The 20,831-nt window shown below is 39.7% G+C and overlaps 3 protein-coding genes across 3 annotated transcripts; all 3 read right to left on the reverse strand.

Moving 5' to 3' along the window:
* Positions 1-349: 349 nt before the first annotated feature.
* Positions 350-10,861, reverse strand: rbm24a (RNA binding motif protein 24a). The gene is made up of 4 exons (XM_061059406.1): positions 10,409-10,861; positions 9,007-9,130; positions 8,564-8,618; positions 350-2,951 (listed from the first exon to the last, which is right to left on the reverse strand). The coding sequence occupies exons 1-4, from the start codon at positions 10,574-10,576 to the stop codon at positions 2,600-2,602; spliced, it is 699 nt and encodes a 232-aa protein (XP_060915389.1). The 5' UTR covers positions 10,577-10,861; the 3' UTR covers positions 350-2,599.
* Positions 10,862-12,875: 2,014 nt separating this feature from the next.
* stmnd1 (stathmin domain containing 1) lies at positions 12,876-16,724 on the reverse strand. Its single transcript, XM_061060338.1, has 5 exons — positions 15,912-16,724; positions 14,937-15,114; positions 14,714-14,850; positions 13,874-14,005; positions 12,876-13,774 (listed from the first exon to the last, which is right to left on the reverse strand). The coding sequence occupies exons 1-5, from the start codon at positions 15,978-15,980 to the stop codon at positions 13,322-13,324; spliced, it is 969 nt and encodes a 322-aa protein (XP_060916321.1). The 5' UTR covers positions 15,981-16,724; the 3' UTR covers positions 12,876-13,321.
* A 170-nt stretch (positions 16,725-16,894) lies between these two features.
* On the reverse strand, positions 16,895-20,740 carry LOC132991536 (tektin-B1-like). Its single transcript, XM_061060310.1, has 9 exons — positions 20,736-20,740; positions 20,423-20,579; positions 19,517-19,642; positions 19,135-19,340; positions 18,403-18,655; positions 18,016-18,123; positions 17,754-17,897; positions 17,395-17,474; positions 16,895-17,292 (listed from the first exon to the last, which is right to left on the reverse strand). Exons 1-9 carry the CDS (start codon positions 20,738-20,740, stop codon positions 17,085-17,087), a joined length of 1,287 nt encoding a protein of 428 aa, XP_060916293.1. The 3' UTR covers positions 16,895-17,084.
* Positions 20,741-20,831: the final 91 nt, after the last annotated feature.

The following is a 20,831-nucleotide window of genomic DNA, read 5'->3' on the forward strand; positions in this document are numbered from 1 at the left end:
ACGAAATTGGCATGGAAATTCAGGGAAAATTACAGGACTTAAGAATGTTATAGAAATTTACGGGAATTTTCAGGATTTTTTGGAGACTTTTTGGACTTTTGTAGCATATGGACCTGTTCAGAGGGAATTCTGGGAATTTTTTATTGACATTTTTAACATAAATTTAGGGGATTTTTTCAAGAATTATAAATGGACATTTATTGGAATTATTTATATATATCACATTTTCTGAAACTTTCAATGGACCTTCATGAAACTTTCCAGAACCGATAAGCGTTGTGTTTACTTTCAAGTAACATGACATGCGGATGTTTGATTTCAGCATTCAAGAAAGAAATGGCACCAAACATTTATGTATAATATTTTATTTCAATTTAGAGTAAATGGTGTTGAAAGTTAAGGTTTCAATATCAACAGGACCTTTGCATTTTAATAGTAACACTTTACATGCCTTCATCCAGTGACAATGAAATGCTTCCTTAAAGTTTTTTTTGTCATTTATTTTGCATATTTCCCTTGTAAGAAATAATTCAAGTATAAAAATTCCCAACAGTGTAAAATAGCCCATCTGATGAATATTAAGCAAAAGGAGCACAGCTACTGAAACCTCGACAACAACTATACATTCTAGTGGAGAAAGCAGCATTTTTGCTTATTTTCTGAAAACTTATTGTGATTTTCTCTCATCTAAACACAGAAGAGGCAGAGTACAATCTGCATGCAAACAGGCCTGCATTTAAATAAAGTTTCTTCCCTACAAAAAGGCATAAAGGCATCGAGCTAAAATTCAATGTCATGTTCTACAGAATCAAAAAGATAAAAAATAAAAGTACAGTGCACGTAACAGTATCTTAAATAAGTCCTACATCAACATTTTGGTTGAGTATGTTAATAATAATAATTATGATTATAATAATATTATTTCTAAAACTAATCAATAACTTATATATGCCTTGAGATGAGTACATAATAATATTATTAATACAGTACCACCACTAAGTCTCTATTCTCAGAGCGTCAACATAGTCAACCCTCAAAAATAAATATCTTAAATAGTAGATTTCTTTCTTTTTTTTCTTTTTTTTCTCTCTCTCTTAAATAGCAGTAAAAATGTAAGGCACACAGACCAACATAACGTCAAAGAGTCCATCCCCCGTCCTCTCCACCTCACCTGGTGTTCTTGACAGATATGAGGCAGGCCAGTTGTTTGGTGACTTTGGTAAAAGTGTGTGTGTTTATGAGTGTATACCTGACACCAGACTACAGCCGCACAGAGTTGGAAGTGCTGACAGCTGCAGGGCTGAATTGGTGGGGTGGGGGTTCTGCTGTGGGGCTCTGTGCCGGGTGGAGGGTTGTGAAGTTGGTTCCCAAATGGGCCAGGCCAGGGATTAAAATGTGACAGCTCGACAAACGAGCACAAGTGATGTGTTCTTTCCAGAGTGATCTGTCTGTATGGCACTAGAGCAGCTCTGTCCACCCCCAGCAGCAGCTGTTCTCTCCCCCTTTCTTTCTGTCTCATTTTCTTTCTCTCCATCGCAGGGCCACAAAGAAACACAACTGTGCTGCCTTTGTCTTTAACAGCAATGTATGCAACTCTGGATGCATTTGTCGGTGTACGTGTGAAACATGAGTAAAAGCAACTGATTTTGTGTTTCTCATTGTCTGAGGCCGTTGTCTCTTTCCTTTTGTTAGTGTGTTTGTTTTGTTTGTCAAGTCCCCCTTTTAGTCCAAGAATAGAGTCAGAGTTGATGACATTTTCATTTTTTTTGTATTTTCCTTGTTGTTTTGTCTCCTTGTGATTTGCTTGTTTTGCATCGGTCAAGAGGTCGGGACACAGAGTAAAAAAGGGACATTCAGCATCAGGAAGATAAAAAGGTAGTTCTTCAAATATGTGACACGATGAGTTAGGACTCCTCGACTTCCTGACAGAGGTCACATTTTAATAGCTAACACTTTGGAAACAGTTCCATTTCCCTGATTATCAGAAAAAAATCTCGAAAATATGCACTTGAAAAGACAAAAAATGACAAGAAAATCCCCCAATTTGTAACAATAATCATAATAAATATAAATGTTATGAGGGCTTTAAATAACCACAAAAAAAACTTGTGGTAGACCACAAGTGAAAAAAAGAGAACAGTTTCCTTAACTAACATTAAGACAGCAATAGGACTTAAGGGCTTAGTTCAACACCTACACCAACCACAGGGATTAGTTCCTGCATTTTCTTTAGAAATAAGTTTTCTACTACAATGATAATAGTAATGATAATAATAATTATTGTAACAACAACAACAATAATAATAGTAAATCTCTTTCCATTATTTGTTCTGCAACTTTTTTTCTTTTTCTTGTTTTTTTGGTTGAAGCACAGCAAGTTGGAAAGTTACTGTAAAAAGTTTCCACCTCACCATCATTATCACTACCACCACCATCATTATCATCATCATCATCATTAAAGCAACTTTGCCTCTGAGTAGCTGACACACCCACCCTTAAGGCCACTCCTTCTTCCTTTTCCTTCGCTGCTCCTTCTACCAAACAGCTGTGGCCAGGCTAGGGCCTCCTAGCTTTGCATGTCCATTGGTTGCAGTGGCTGCTATTGCATGCGGTCAGCTTGCAGCTGCTGAGGCTGGTACTGACCGAAGGCAGCGGCTGCAGCGGCAGCTGTGCCAGGTGCTGCAGTGGCTAAAGGCTGCTGGACTGCGTAACCATAGCCTGCAGTGGCCACATAGCCTGCGGCGGCAGGGGATGCAGCGTATGGATACTGCTCGTATGCAGCCGCTGCTGCAGCACTCGCTGCAGCTGCAGAATACTGTGCGTAGGCAGCTCCAGTGTAGTCGATGTAGGGGGAAGAGGCAGTTGTGGGTGCAGCGGCTGCAGGTTGCACATGAGGGATGACCACACTAGGCTGAACAAAGGCCTGAGGGTATACGTAGTGCGCTGGGATGCTGTGAAACAAACACACACCTGATAGGTTAGTCTGATGCTCAGAGTAATATGCCCCACCGTAAAACCCAAACCCAACTCCATCACACTGCGGCCAAGCGCCCACCCACCACCCACCATTCAGCCCCAGTTCAATCCACCAGTCAAGAACTCCACGGAAAATGCCTGCTAGTAGAGATTAGAACAATATAGGGTTGCCAAAATAGAAATCACTGTGAAAAGAAGACAGGAAGTTGAAGTAACCCTTTGAGGTGTTCAGCCTCTGGTCACTCAAATCTTTGGAAAATCAACACCAGTATGAACATTAGGATGAAGTGATTATGTCATGTTCTCTATGGGAATCAGCAGGAGGAACCATTTTCATTTTTGTGGTTGAGGAGACAGAACTACATGGAGGCTGATGGAGGCCGGATGACAGGAAAAAGTTTGGTGTATTTAACCTGCAGCCTGTTTGTCCTTCACTTTGTGATTTGGCTTTACTGCTGTCCTGCTGCCTGCTGGAGGGCGAGCACGTGGGGGAGGAGAGGGAGGGGAGGCTTACAGTTCGGGGAGGGGGGATGTGGACAGAGGAGATGAGCCAAGAGAAGCATTGTGAAAATGTCACTGCCACTTTGACAGCTGGACAGTTTTCAAAAAGGGATGCTGCTGGCCATTTCCCCCTCTGTGTCGGGACAAAAAGCCTGGGAGGCAGTGAGGGGAGCCGGGACTAGGTTAGCACCCAGAGGGATGTTTCGATTAAATAAACAGTTATGAACATCAAGCACATTCTGCCCTCGATGACATAGCTTATCCCAGCCCCTAGACTCTAAAAGGCCTGGAAACTCAAACAGCTAGCATGAGGAGAGCTTTTGACTGTTTAAAGTGATAAGAACAAACTTGAGAGGTCTTTTAGAGTCTAATTGATTCTCACTTATTTAAAATCTAATGAGAAGCATCAGGATCCAAAAAAAAAAAAAAATGAGTTAATATTTGTAGCAAAGGCCTCAGCACTGGGTGAGTTTGAAAGAAGGTGGTTCAGTAATCTGTTGAGTGCAATATTTAGGAAAATGAAATTCAATCAGTTAAATCTGCATAAATGAACAACAAGTGTTTCCTTTTTTAAGTCGGTTTTGAGAGAGAAGAAAACAGGTGCAGTAAATATTAAAAAGTTGAAAGGCAGGATCTATCGTGGCAACCCTATTGTCAGCACTCCATTATCCAATCCAACCCACATCTCAACCCAAAACAGTGCACCAGGAGAAAAACATGAAAAACGAAACAACAGCAAGGCTTCAGAGAGGAAGAAGTAAGGGGGGAAAAAAATGGTCCGCCTTGACTAGACTGATTACAGAAACAATGACAAGGCAACAGCACAATCACTCATCCAAAAGACAATAAAGGACAGAAAAAAATGGAAGGTATTTCTATAACTGGGTAAAGGTGTAGGATTTGGGTGGCTGTCAATAAATGGCATAAGTGACTCTAAGACGTACATTTTACACACACACACACACACACACACACACACACACACACACACACACACACACACACACACACACACACACACACACACACACACACACACACACACACACACACACACACACACACAGGTTAGACTGAAGGCCAATTAAACTGTTACACTATCAAACAGTAATGTTAGCTGGGAAGTAGATGAAGGCTAGAGATAGAGATTTAACTGCCTCTCCTCTTCACTTTGATGTATCTGATTAAGTAAAACCAAGCCCACTCACATCTAGTCAGCTGTTTATTTAAATGAAAGCAGAAGTTAGTTGCCTGCTTTATTTAGGCAGAATCTTGTTGCTTTTCACATTGAAATATGACCTGATGTCCGACCATATTTCACCATCTATCATCTACTTTCTGGTAATTAAGAAGCACAGAAATTATAACTTTTTTTTAGCTTCCCACCATGAGCATTTTGTAAGAGGAATGTGTGAATATTTGGTAACTTAAAGGTCTTCCCCAAGTTTGAACCACATTTACTAACCCCCTTGAATTTTAAGTCCTACCTCAACGAGTTTGGTCCAACTCACCATAGGCATGTGCTAACATACACACATACAGACATACAAAGCATGAGTAATGGTTTGGCCATGGGAAGACAAACTCAGCCTGAGCCATTTTCTGAACCATGCTGGTACCTACTACCAACAGTACAGTTTGACAACTTGTTCCGTATGTCTTCATGTGTGACTGTTTTTGTCTTACTGGAATGTTGTTTTCATGCAACCCAGCGGTCATTAAAGTTCAAGGCTAAATAAAGATTCTCTGCCGTCTTGGTCACTGTCCACTGAGGGAGGGAGTGCAAAAACAAACTCAGGTGAGAGGATCTAAAATACAGGGGTAGGAGATTTATTTGTGTTTCATGAGAGGTGCTCGTAAGACTTATATACGAGAACAAATGGACCTGATGTCTTGCTTTACTAAAAGGCAGGGTTGGTGATTATTGAAAGCTTGCAAGATTTGAAAAGTAACATCTCCTCCAGAATCCGTCTGAACACATTCTCTCCCCTTGGGGCTCCTTCAAATGCCACGCCCCCCACACACATGCATGCGGGCCGCCGGATCAAAACCGCTACAAACAAAGCGAACTAAGGACCTCAGCACATCACTTTCAACCTTATTTCACCACATTACCTCATTTCTCTATCAAGGGTGTAAAAACAACACCTAACATTATCATATTGAATGACAAAAAAACATGGCAACAGAAAGACCTCAACAATCAAGTCAATTTTTGGACCCTTTAACTCCCTCAGTTGTGTCCATTGTGTGAAAACTTTATAAAAGTTTACTTTAGTTTGTCCTCTTGCTTTATCTAAAGTCTTTCTTTTTGATTGGTACTTGCATCATCACCTCCCTGCAGTGATAGGTCGGACTAATTTCAGGAAATCAGCAGCTAGAGATGATAGCTTCTCTTTCTTTTTTCAGAGCACAGGATTTATTGATTGCTATCGGGGTGTGAAGAGCGTTTTAACAAATATAACGAATAGTGCATAAAGGATAAAATTACCAACCCTACCTTTAACACATAGCAAGACTTGGTTCAAAACTTAATGCAGAAAGAAACCAAGTGTAAGACAGACCAAGTACATACTGTATATTCAAAATGTCTCATAGATATTCAAAAGTTTGCCAAAACTGATAAATAATGCAGATTAAAATATTGGATTTAAATGGAAATGCAAAGTTTGATGTTGTCTTGGCTACAATTTTACATAGAGGTTAAATTGGTAACGTTAAATGGCCTTCCCCTTTACTGTAAATTCAAGCTCAACCCTTTGTATAGGCCTCATGTGGAGTTTCCCAAGGGTCTGTCCTAGGTCCCCTACCATTTTTCATCTATACTTTTGCTGGGCGAAAGTATTGAGAATTACAATATTTAAATTCAGTTTTGTGTAAATGACAGTACACTGTACCTCAATTAACCACATACAGTAAGTACCACTACCTGCACAAAATGAAATTGGATGAAAAGAACTGCCCCACTAAAATTCAACGAGCATTGAAATCTAACCCTAACCCTTAACCCCGCTTTCAACCAAATAAGACTATATGTAGAGAATCTTCAATAGTGCTCTTAAATTTTATAGACATCTTCATGCAGGTTTTTAATCCAGCTTTGTTCAGCTCATGTCACATTTAAGATCCAAAATGTTCTATTGTATTAAGGTGGAAAAAGTATTTTATGCTATCCTCACGACCAGATTATGGCAGTACCTTAATTTTGTTTACAAACAAGAAAGTTTTGCATTCGGTAAGAAATTTACTCAGATTCATAAGGATGGGTATTAATGAACTTAATGTGGGTGAGGAAAGATAATGGGAATCCAAGCTGAAAATGACAGTGCTGAGATTTTAACATCTATATAAGCGTATATTATTAAAATGAATTGTCAATCAGCTACAAATTAAAGGTAGCACTTTAATCTTGTTGATGAAATTATCATACTCAGCCATTTATTTTGCTAGCAATTAATTCTGAATATATTCATTATATGTACATAAGGGACTTTCACATTCATGGGGCCCCAACATCAGCCAGTCTGGCCATGTTAAAATGGCCCCTGCTCTGCTTACATGACAGATAGAGACATTACCGAGGCCACCAGACCCACACACACACACACACGCACACACACACACACACACACACACACACACACACACACACACACACACACACACACACACACACACACACACACACACACACACACACACACACACACACACACACACACACACACAGAGTTTTATGCGACTGCAGCGTCAGCATTCGGGGCTTTGTGTGGCACAATGGGTGCGCTTGTTTTCCTTAACACCACGGGCCCATGTGACGAAAGCTTGCTCCGAGAGAATGAGAGAGAGAGTGAGAGGGAGACATCCAGACATTTGTTTGTACCACACTGCAGACAAAGACACAAACAATAAGAGCACATATCCATATGTACTGATACAACAAAGATATATTATTATGGTTAGAGTGGAGATAATAACTGATAGCCCTGTCTTTTATTCATGAAATATCTACATACATATTTCTTCTGTGAAATGTCCACAAGTCTGAATGATGGGGAAGAGCAAAGAGAGACCGAAACAGTAAAGAAGACAGGAGAGCTGACATGAAGTGACAAAGTGAGCCAGAAGTCATTTGAAAGAAGATAAACTCTAAGTTGTGTTAATGTTAGAAAATGCTAGTAACAACACGAATATGCTGTAAGCACACACTAGCGTGATGGGATTTGTTGTTTTGAGGGTATAATGTGATGATTGGGATTACTGAAGTTATTTGGTTGGGGGGGGGGGGGGTGTAAAAAAAATTCACACACAAAATGTACCACTCACTCCAACAAGACACATTAAACACGACACCCTGTTAAATAACACTGGTCAACCCAAAGCTAAAAGCAATAAAATAAATAAATAAAAACAAACTTTGCTTATCCTTGGCAAAGTTAACACGCATCCACAAAAAAGGAAAAAGAACACCCAAAAGGTTCAGTCAATCCATTTTTTTTTATGTCAATAAAGTAAGAAAGCACACGGTTTAGCTAACAACACCACTTCATATCACAAAGCTCTAAGTTCTATTCAAATAAAGTTAAAAAAAAAAAAAAAAAGAAGAAGGTCAAAACCCACGTACATGCATCTATAATCACCATTCTGAGAGCTTGTTTGTGTGCGTTTGAGTCTACGGGTTATTCCTTTTTCTCTGATCTGTGATTACGTTCGCTGAACTATTCCACAAACCAGCAGAGTTAGCTTAACTGAGAGCAAGCCTGTCGGACCAGAGAGAGATAGACAACATTGAGTCAGGCTGAAAGTTTCCATCAATGTCCACTCAGCACTCACACACACTTTTACAAACAGGCAAACCTAGAAAAGGCAGTTTACCTGGTTTATGGACAAACTATATACAACTTAGTGTCCATCTCTAATTATCAGCCATCCATCATTGTTTTTGGAGAAAATGGGATCAAATTATTACAAAAAGACTTTCAGTATGATTTTTCACACATTAAATTGAGAGAAAATACATGTCTACATAAACAAGGTGTACATACCAACATTTGTCTATGATGCTCGTACGTTCATAGGTACTTACCCATAAGGCCTTTGGATGAACGCAGGGTGGATTTGGGGAACACCAAAAGTAAAACCTAAAAAACAGACCAGATAAAGGATCAAGATGATTTGAAAGTTAAAAAAAACTACAATAGCCTCTTCTTCGCCAATTTACACGAGTTGAGTATCTATATTAACCTGCAAACATGTTCTTACATTCACTCCAACTTTCTAAAATCCACACAAACTCTGCGGGGAAAACAGGAAGGACTGACTTGATTTTCTTGTTTGCTGCTTTGACAATTAAACTGAATCCCAAACAAACAGTCAGAACAAAGACAATCACTATGTTGATTAAACATGCTGTTTGCTCTTTAAAGATTAATATCTGAACCTGTTTGATTGCACATATCAGTAAAAAAAAAAGGACAATTCTGTAGCTTGTGGTAAACAATAAACCATGTGTATTTTTCATCTCTTTACCTGGTTGCATCACACGAGGCTTTGCCCCCAGGTAGGCCAGGTTGACGTTTGCTTTCCTGCCATCAATGATTGGGTTGGGGTCCTTGCAGGCCCGGTCAGCAGCCGATCGGTCTGCCATCGTCACCTGACACACGAAAGAAGGAGGAAACACAAAAAATGAGAAAGAGCCATCTAATAGAAAGGAACAATTAAGAGCACTAAAGTGATGAGTTTTTGTAACAGCAAACATTATTTTGTGTATAAATGTATTCATTGGGTATCCATCAACCTCATGGAAGTGTTGAGACTATCAGTGGGGAATCAGAACCAGGCTGAGATGATTGACAGAACACAACTCCGTCATCGCTCCAAATGCAACAACCTAACTTTATCACTGAGCTCAGAGCAGCACCAGTCAGGAGCTCTCTCTTAACATTACAACTGAATTATAACCTATACTGAGTTGGGGTTGAGGAAAAAATAATGTGAAACTATTTAGTAAAAACTATTAGGAACTTGATCAATTATTGAATAGCAAGGGTGACTATGAAACTCTTGACAGCTGGTAGATTGGGTGAAGTTATTTCTTACATACTGTTAGAGTCTCTGAAAAGGCTAGGTATTAGAATATAATAAATATATATACAAATAAAGACTGTTCCTACTGTAAAGGAAATGTCATAATCATAAATGTAAGATGACAAGAAGAAGTTATAGTATGTAGGTAAACTAGAAAGGAAGCTGAAACTTAGTCATGCTTGAAAACTAACAGGACATATGCCTATCTCTTTGTCTTAACAATGAACATTTATCATTAACACTGTCTTGATTTAGTTCCACTAGGGGTTATGTGGAGAACATGTCTGCATTCTTTTAATATTTTAACATAATTCAATATTTTTTGAGAAGAAGAGGTCATATAACGTTGGTGTCTCCATCTCTAAGAAGTCCTGTTTCAGTATGCAAAAGTCTATCTGTTATACATGAAACTCTGAGTATGGATTGTTTTGTGTCTCCACGTCTGTGTATGAAGTTTTATCACAAGTGGGAGTAAAACATTTAACCAACTGTTGGGAGTAAAGTTGTAAACAGCTCTGAGGTGATGAAACCACTGAAGAAAGCTGCTCTGTAATATCGAGACATCATGGTGTGGTTTTTTCGTCAGCCGGCCGCAGCTGTCAGCTCACTTACAGACGTGTCAGGCCGCATACCGAAGCGCAACAAGTAGGTGGGTGAGAGATTGCAACAGAAGCCTGTGACAAATTTAGGTTGGATTTTCTTATCAAAACACAAACACCTTTTACGTGCAAATATATATTCATGTCTGTAGGTTGTGACGAGGATAAACTTACGATAGCAAGGTTTTCCTCACTTGCTTCAAAAGTTTGACTTCATTTTTATTTAATTTCTAAATGATACTTACGAATCCATAACCCCTCGACTTTCCGGTCTGCCTGTCAGTAATGACCACCGCTTCTTCAATCTCTCCAAACACCTCAAAATATTTCCTGAGACTTGAATCCGTGGTGTGGTAGGGAAGACCCCCGACAAAAATCTTCGTATAGGTGGTGTCCTTCTGCGTGGTGTGCATCGTTAGTGCAAAGTACAATAAATAGTTACAAAAAAAAAAAGTAGTGCAATTTCTCCTTATCAATATTTCTTTGGATGAAGGGAGAGAAGGGAGCTCAGCAGGCTCTGGTACTTTTTCAGAAGAGAGAACAAAAAAAAACACTCGACAAAAATGAAGCCTGGAGGTAGATTTATCTTCCGACAGTAAAGAGGGGATTGATATGGAGCGGATTGTCCCACAGAGACCATCAGGTGTTTCCAGCTCTTCTTGGGTAACTCTGCTGTCTAACTAAAGCGGTTTGGGACCCATTTCTAAAAGCGCTGCTGTTAAACTCCACCCAACTTTTTTCAGTCCCTATCTGTGCCCGCCCACCGGCGCGCACTAACAGCTGGGAAAGCCTCGCGCTGTGTGAAGCACAGGAGCTCCTTTTCCAAATAGATCTGTTGGGTTTTAAACAAAAACTAGAATCACGTTCAATTGATCATCGGGGCCAACTAAAGCTGATTCCTCTGACTATGTGGTGGGGAAGAGGGAGCAGAAACTTTAAAATGATGCATGAATGATTTAATCAAACAGAAAGATGTGGTTTCCTAGCTTTATAAACAAATGTCTCTTAATAATAAAATAATAACTTGTCGGTCGGGCTTGTACTCTTTCATGGAAGATATCTTTAATGTTTCTACATAGGCCAATAAGGCTTCCTGCAAAAACAGCTGTTAACAGCAGTAAAGGTGAGCGGACAGGTGCAGCTTCAGCCCGATCAGGGGGTTGATAGAATTTTGGCAAGATAGTCTGAGTCTACACCATCAGACCTGCAGCTGGAGTTTGAAAGAACTGTTTTGTTTTTTTCTCATATGTTTGTATTAATGTTTTTTACGAAGTCAATGGGTCATCTCTAATCAAGTTTGAAAAATCAAACCTTACAGCAATTAACAAGGGGTTTTCAAACTGATCTTTTTCTGAATCTAAATCTGAATCAACATCTGTCAATGCCATCTTTAATAAAGTTGGTGATCAAATGTACAATGTTCAAGCAATATATGCCTACGTTGAAAAGTGGAGAAAAGTGACTGTGCGTCTTTAAATGACACACAGCTGTTATGATGGGAAAGGATAAAGTCAACAGTCAGAGCTCAATCCAATCCAGAGTCTCCGAACATCAATTATTAAAGTATCCAGTGGAGCTCAGCCTGCTCTGCGCTCAGCTGACTGACAGCTGCATGTTTGTCATTTTGAACAGCCAAAGAGTCATTCAGATCCAGTAACGTGAGCCGGAGGGATTTGTTCATCATTCATTTTGTCTGTAGCTGTTCAGTTAGGCCTGGCCTACCCGGCCGGACCTTTCTGTCTCAATGGTAGCTTCACTTTGGGTCTTGTTGTGTAAAAACATGTGTTTAGTGCCTTCGCAGTGAAATCATGTGCACATGGTCCAAAATGGCAACTTAACTTTATAGGCAATTGTTTTGCAATTTATGTTAGGCTATCTGCTTGTCTCATAGATTACCCTTTTTTGTGCAACCAATAGCCTCCAGGTCGGTGATCGATATGTTACGATCCTAACGGAATTGTGACCGCAGTTCTCTTGATAACAAAGAAACGCTACCTGATAGAGCGTCTCTCTGCTCATCACTGTTTTATTCATGCAGCCACGCACGCTTTAAAGTCCGAGAGGAGTCTGAAAAAAAAAGGGGGGGGGGGGGGGGGGGGGGGCACTATCGAGTTTCTAAGCTTAACAACGGGCATCCGGTCAGGTTGCGTTCAATTGTTGTTTTCTGTTCATGCGCAACATGCTGACTTGTCTGAATCCCTTTGTGCATACATAAGAAAGACTTTTGCCACATTATTAGAAATACGGTAATGTTTTAAACTCTAGATATAGGCTACTCCAACTCTACAATAAGAAAATGTGTCAGACACATTCCCAAAAAGAGGGATTTGTTGTTTTTTTTAAAAGTGGGACTTCAGAAAGGTGGTTGCCTCAAAACCTGGCACAATTTGTTAAATATTGAAATCTTTATCGTAAAAAATATATATATAACCTATTGGCTATATGCCTACTCAAATAATAAAGACAAAGGCTGCCGCTGCCGCGAGGGGAGCTGGTGCTCTGTTTTTGTTTGGCTATAGCACCTGTTAAATCTAAAGGTCTAAGTTCAGTGGAACAGCTGAATACCCACAGCTCAGTCACACTAAGGCTGCATCGAAACCCCTGAACTTCCCAGGAAAATAATAGTTTGAATGTACTCTTGTTTATGAGCTATAATTTGATACATACATTGATTGGATTCTGATAAAAATCCAGACTCATTGCAAAAAAGTGAACTTTATTGACACATCTTTACACTGATCATTTCTTTACGTTTCCTTCTAATGACTGAATTCAAGGTACTACATTAACACTTAAAGTCACTGAAATAGCGCCATCTAATGTCCAAAAGAATAACTGCCTTAAGTGCACCATTCACATGAAAAATTTGGGCTCTGTGAGAGTTAAAAGTGAAACAAACATCTAAGCTGAATTCATTTTGTATAGCAACGAGTATTTAAAGCCTAGATAATGCTGATTTAAGCGTTTATTGAGGTAAATATCATGATAAGGACAGAAAACCTTTAAGGTCAGCTGACCTACAAAATGGGCCAATCATAGTTTAATTTAAAAAATGAAGCATAGTGTTTATATTTTACAGTTTTGACAGGCATCTCTTCTGTGCAAATGGAATCATTTGGCTGTTCTTTTTTCTCTTAGTGCTGATCCGTGGCTCTAAATTAAAACACCTCCTCTGCCCTTTGAAAGCTAGAATCACACTCCAGCTCCCCTGAGGCCCAGAGGAGCTCATTCTCTTTGAGCACCTCCACCTGTGTCAACTCCTCCTCCTCCTCCTCGTCTTGTCCATCGCCAGTCTCACGTCGTCCTTTTCTACCCCTGATCTCTCCTTTCCCTCCTCCTTCCTCTCTGTCCTCTCTCCTCTTTGCTTTGCCGGTATCTTCTTGACTCTCCCTGCCATCCCCTAAAACATCTCTCACCCGCTCCCTCCCTTCAGCTCCCTGTCGGGGGATCTGGCTGAGAGGCTGTGGATTCAGGGCGTCAGAGGTCAGAGATGATTGTAGCGTCTCCACTTCAGTGAGGTCTATGTCCTCGTTTGTGCTAGAGATATGTGCAGGGCCACGAACACGCGCAGACTTGGACCTCAAACGTGTCTTGAGCTCCTCCTCCTTCAACTGAAAGAACATGAAAGTAGGAGAGGAGTTTGTGGCAGAGTAAATAATTGGATAATCCAACAAACACACAACCTCACACACATAAAAAACAGTTTTCACCTTGCGTCTCTCATCAGCGAGTCTAATCTTTTCCTCGATTTCTTCTCTGCTGAGGATATTTTGCACCTTCTTTACACTCAGGGACTGTAGCCTGGCAGGAGGTCTTTGCTTGATTGCCTCCTTGCCCACAAGCTGATACACACATTACACACACAAACATGCAGCAGGGGGAAACAGAGAACACACATTTAATGCAACAAGTGAAAAACATTTTGGCATGTCTTAGAAGAAAAAGCATAGTTGCCGCTCTAAAAAATTCAAAATGGCTGTGGTCAATTTAGGTATAAGAGTAAGGCACCCTGATTTTGAGGCTCTAGTTCAATTAAATTATCAATTTGGACATTTAACTCAAAGAGGTCTAATTAATTTTATGTCAAGTTAAAAAAAAAACATGTTGTGAAGAATGATACTGAATGTCATTGTGATAAAACCCAGTGAGAAAAACAAATAGAATCCACAGCTCTCCACGGCTTCGCAGCATAGTTTCAACTGCTTGTTATAGGACTCAACTTGTTGCACAAGTGAACCAGATCTGTTATTTTGCTTGCTCCTATAGGCTATAACTGTAATAGTTTTTTAATGGTTTTAATGAAAAGGCTCTAAAATCACACTGAAAACTACCTTCCCAACATGAAACAGTGTGGGCAGAAAGATGTCCAATAACTTCACAAGCATATTCGTAGTGAAGTAAGAAACCAACAGCAGAGAATTGTTTTAAACCACTCAGCTACAAAGGTTTACCAAATCCAAATTTCATCACAATGACTTATTTTGTAAAATTGTTTAGTGGTGTGTTAGCATGTCTCCCTTCCCTGTGACCAGTGTGCACCAGGTACCCACCATGATGCTGTATGACTCCCCCTTCCCCCTGCTCCTTTCTCTGCTCGGTCCATCTGGTATGATGCCCTGAAGCAGCAGCTCCTCCAGGATCTCGCTGGAGTTTTGGCGCTGCACAGTGCTCTCTTGCTGCAGTAAGCCTGGGAGACAAACAGATATGATGAAGGACATGTACATTTTCTTAACTGTGTTGTTTTTATCCAGCATGTTTTGTGCACATACACACCATCTTGTGTAATTCTGCCATTCTCACTTTCTCTGACACACATTAGAGGAGGGAGTTTTCTGGGCGCTGCTCCAGGCAAGTCAGGGATCTCTCTGTTGTCCATCACTACCCCGCTGTCTGTGGTGCCTTTTGACACGGCTGAGTCTCCACGACCATCGAGTTTACTTCCCGTCTCATCCTGGCAGCAAAGACACACAACATGAACGCACACACTTTAATATCCTGACCCCTGTTTGTATCCCAGACATGCTGTTGTCATGTTGGTATCTGTTGACACATTGTCATGAACACAGTAGTTGAGGAAGTATAACATACCAGGAGAAACAATAAAGAGCACATCATCTCAGATTTTGAAACACAGAAAGTTTGAATAACATTAATAGATACAACAACATTTGATCAATATTGATTTTGTGTTTTCAAACATTATTATAACTCAACTATTTTCATCTTATATTCTCTGGTATGACATCAACTTACATTAAACTATCCAACCATTCACGAGGAGGATAAAAATAACTCCATTTGGTCTGCCATGCAAATTCATCAATATCTCTAATCCCATAGTATTCATGATAATAGCCTATAAAACTCTGAAACCAGGTTAATAATAGATTCTAGTTTGACACCTATCAGACATTATCAGGCATTATGAGGCTACTTTATAGACATATCACCAACACCTAAAATGCTCAGTAACATTGAACAAATTGGTGGTAAGCCTACATTAGAGTTATAGTTCATATTTGGTCTTTTCTCTGTCACTAAAATGAATGACACACAGATTTCGGTGTAACACATGCTATAACGGCCTATCGTCAAACTTTAATATCTGGCTTAAAACTTCTCTGAAACTTTTTCTGACTGAATTAAATGTCTCTGGCATATCTGTTTACGACATAGAGCCTACCTGTTTGAAACTAATCACCACAGTTTTATCTAACTGAGTAGCAGGTTCAGTGACACAGAGCTTACCTTGTCTCTCTTCACCTCTTCCGGTGTCAGCGGGAGGACCGCAGTGTTTGAGGAGCTGCCGCATCCCATAATCACCTCAAAGCAACAATAAAGAATATGACCATGAAAGTCATAAATGTCACAGGTTTAATAAGGGTACTTCTCGTGTTTTTCCTTGTTATATTTGACACAGAAACCCTCGCATTCCTTCACACACACAGTCTCCATGGACCCGGTGCGTTGCTAAGGGACCGTTGCTACAATAAATCTGACCTGGTTGAAGAGGTGACACGCAGGGACGAGCTGAGGAGGGTGTCAGAGTCAGGACACAGCAAAACCTGTCTTCACACTTCTATTGCTGCACTGATTCCCTTAAGCAGTTTTCTTGTTAATGATTGTCCCATGACCTTATCAGCTCACCAAAAAACACAAAAAAACTGACAACCACCCAGCTTACCATGCATGTCTTTTATTTATCATCCAAGTTTACTCTTCATTTTCAGGTCTGTAGGTTTTAATTTCACACCATGGTTAGTGTTTTAAGCATCTTGCGCTGCAACGTTTAAAAAAATGAACTTGTAAAACATTGACTATCATTCATTTAGGCAATTTGGCACTTCATATATCTAATAAGTCTTAAAATACAGAAATCTATCCAGGGATGTAAAAAGGAAAGGATCCAAGTTGATGATGTCAGCTGGTTAAAATGATAATTTCCCTTTTTTTTAAAGCTGCTTGTTGGGATTTTGTAGCTGCTTATGAAACAGACTATAATCAATACTGATGCCTTTTTATGACTTACAAAAGATAACCAGTCCATCAGCGTAAACTGTGAAGACTGATCATTTCTATAAAGTTTTATTAAACGCCTGAAGCCACTGCTGTAGAGGGTCAGTGTCAGACAAGACAATTCATAGCACACTGAGATTTACGGGGGGTGATATATAGAACAGTTAAAAATAACAGGATGATTTTGCTGTTGTTGAAACACTACACAGAGAACAAGATAAGCAAAGAGAAAAGATGTACTATTTTGAGAACAGGGGGCGCCAAAAGATCTCTTCATTTCTTGGTCAGAACTCAAATCAGCTGCATACTAGTACTACACAAGCAGATAAAAGTCATTTTTTTGAAGTGTTGTTTTAATTGTGACATTTCGTGGAAGGACTATGGTTTCAGGAGCATAAATGCCCTCTACAGGGCTTTGCTGTGGGGAAGCGTTAGAGCAAGACGTGGCCTGCAGAGCCTTGGCGTGGTGCTGAGGACCACATTGGTGTAGAACCTAGGATAGAAACTCTTGTGCAGGCTCTGGAGTTTCTGCTCCACCTCTAGGAGTTTGGCGTTTTTGGCCAGTTTGTCGTCCAGAATCATCAGACGCCTGCGTGTGGACTCAAGGTCCTGTCTAAAGATACAATTTACATAAATATGAGTTTGTAAGAGAAAATGACAGAAGTTTAAATGACAAGCTGCTTGACCCCATTAGAGAGGTTAAGTTGAGACTTACTGAGAGCGTTTCAGTAATGGGTATAGTCCAACAGTTATCTTTGAGAGGTCTTGTTTCTCCAGAGTGAGGCAGAAGTGAGGCTGGAGGAGAAGGAAGATGAAATGATTTATCACCAAATGTTTACCTAAACTATACCAATTCTTAATGAAAACCTTATTTATTTCATGACATCCATTTGATTTGATTTGTTTATGAAGAACTTTGAACCTTGAATAAGTCAGTTAGTCTATAAATGTTTGGTTTTATTAATATTAGTAAAAAATATTACAAGATAATTACAAAAAATTGAAATGCCTTGCAAAAATGTTGTGACTCAAACATGACTTATTCAAATTGTTTCTGCATGATTAGACTCTCACTTGGTCCAGGCAGAGCTCCAGTCTGGGTCTCTGATTGAGGATTTCCAGGCGGTGTGTGGCCTGATGCAGCTTCTGATCACAGTTCCTGATTTGGACCGTCACTCTCTGTATGTCCTTTGTCAGATCAGAAATCTCATCAGAAATCTGGAAATAAGAAAAAAGCAACAAGAAAACAAGTTAACCTCCAAAAAAGTCAAGTCCAAAGGTTTTCTGGGTGATAAATAGATGGTTGTAAATTTCAAAATTGATCCAGTGAACTGACTCTTTGTCTGTCCCACGTCATGGTGTCCTGGATGTAAATAAGTTCATGAATCTTTTTTCTCAGGGTATATCCTGTGCTGCAGTGCAAGTGGTCCAGGTTATTTTTTTGCTGGAAGAGTCACGAGTCACGTGTGAGAGACAATCATGTATTAAAATGTACTTAAACTCAGTTCAGTTTTCCAAGTTGATTTGACTGTACGAAGATGAGGATGTAACTAGAAATGTAAGGGTTGACAATATGAATCAGAATATAAAGAATTAGAAGATCCTCTCTTTAGTTCCTTAAGGCTTAACATCTGAGATGAAATCAGATGGAAAAAATACTATACGCACTATTACTGTGTGGCCCTACATTCAGAGTTTTTCAGGATGGTCTTTGTGTTCTTACATTAGCCAGACAGTAGCGCAGGTTTCCTCTGAAGGTACAGCAGACTTTGATTAGGTTGTTGGCTATCAGCTTCAGGTTTTTGCAGTGAGACAGCCACCTGTCATGTTTCACATGGTTTGGCTTGTATTGGTCAATATGAAGACGGGAGCACTGGGTGTTTTGGTCATACAGGATGCATTTGGTGGTGAGCTGGGTGGCTTCACCTTTGTCACGAAAATCTGCCAGCAGTTGAGTGCGGATGTCCTTCAGAGAGCTGGAGAGGGGGGGGGGGTAAGAATTAAGATCAATATTGATTGAGTTTAACCTGAAAAACACTCACACCGGAGGAAAGAAAATTTAATAAAAAACCCTGGACACACACAGTAAAACATACACAAGACCTTCAGGAATCTTTAAACACAAACACACAGACACACTAATAAATATTTAACTGTTTTCTTTTTTCATAAACAGACATAGAGAAATGGATATCACTATCATTTATGTATCATTTAACTTATTTGAATCTGATTTTCACATGATGATTTTGAAATATTGTCCCAATTATATTTATGCCGATAGAGCATTTTGAATTGAATCAAGTGTGTTCCAAAAATATAATTTTTCAGTTTAAAAATAAGATCGGTGTAATGGATTTTATAGATCAGGAAATACTTACTGAGAGAAATTAGTTTGAGGTATACATAAGAACTTTGAATAACAAGGGGTTACTATGAATCTGATCAGTGTTACCTTATTTTTTCGAGCAGGACACAGATCTGCTTTTGGAGCATGTCTCTTATCTCATTGGTCAGTTTTTCTTCTTTTTTCAGCTCATTCAGGATGCGGCTGTGTTTAATTTCTGCTGCACAAATAATGTTAGCAAGCGGAACACAGTTGCTCAGGAGCTGACTGTACTGCTGCTTCTCCTGGAGGGAGCCCTCAGCAGTGCCTCTCAGCTGAACACAAGAACACACGAGAGCAGAGTTGAAGATATTTTTAACCAAAAGAGAGGTTAGCTGCTTTGATCTGTTGTGAGTAAGTCTCCTTCAGTCTCCTGCTGCTCTGTTGACCAGAGTTGTCCTCATTCTTTGTGCACAAAAAGTCACTTTTAAGGTGTTAAAAGGTACTGTACCATCTCCAAAGCAAAGATTTCCAGGTCCACACGGCTGATGCTCTCAGATATCTGCGCCTGCCAAACGCTGACTTCTGTTTGCAGAGAGCTGAGGTGCTTCATTGTGCTATGAGCAGCAGAGGGGAGCTACAAAAGAAAGTAAAATCTAAGGATGTAAAGGAATGTCGAAGCACTTGATAACATGAAAATGTAACTAAATTCCTCCTAGTCAAAATGAGCATTTAATATATCTACAATGACATTTTGCCAGACATCTGAAAAATCATTCTTCCTAGCGGGGTACTGGTTTAGACGAGTTCACCGTCCAGGGTTGGAGTCCAACCTGCAACATTTGTGTCATCCTCCACTCTTCTCTCAACATTTCCTATCACTCTTCACTTTCCTACCCAATAAAGGCAAAAGTTGCCCAACAAATATCTCAAAGAAAAACAGCTCTTCCAAGTAAATTGTGGATATCTGTAACTGTAATGCATGTGTAATTTAAACTGTGATGAAGTACAGTGAATGTAACTGAAGCTTTTCATTCAGGGTTTTCACATTTAACTGTGCATTCCTTGTGATAAACATTAGCTACAGCTAACCGGAAATGCTCTTGGTATTTAATTTAAATTGGGTACAACTTATTCCCACCCTTGCCACCAACTCTAACCACACCAGCAAAGTATCATTTCCTCTTATGCAGGACAGGCTCACGCTCTGTGTCCCAACTCAGGGGCTGAATCTTTCAATGGACACAGCCCCTGATAAAAAAAATACATCTTGATAAACACTTGACACACAAGAAAAATGCAAATATATTTAAATCAAATTCATTTATCAGACTACTTAGTTTGAAAAAGACTTCAGCAACATCATACGGCAAATTAACGTTCAAATGTATTGGAGGTAGGGTGAACTGTTCATTACCCGAGATAAATCTTCTTGCAAGGAGCAGACGATATCATCATCCCGATTCTGGACCTGGAAAGTCTGAAGCTGCGGCCTGCCGGTCCACAGGGATTTGTTGGCGGATATCATGGGCAGAGAAAACCTCAGATGGTCCTCTTTACGCTCACGACGTTGCCTAAAAGCAAAAAACAAACGGAGTAATTAAACATACCTCTATTTCTTCTTTAAAGTATTGTCAATATATTCAGTCTTCAACCATTCAATTCTGAGGAGATATGTTTTTGTAAAAGACAACATGAAATTAAGACAGTATGTTAAACCTTTTACTTACCACATTTTAGTTTTTCTCTTAAGTTTTCAGTCGGTAAGGGAGTGTATATTCAAACACTCAGACATTCTCTGTGGGATTACATTTGTTTTCATATAA

This window comes from Labrus mixtus, chromosome 16 (genome assembly GCF_963584025.1).
Source record: "Labrus mixtus chromosome 16, fLabMix1.1, whole genome shotgun sequence".
NCBI lineage: Eukaryota > Metazoa > Chordata > Actinopteri > Labriformes > Labridae > Labrus > Labrus mixtus.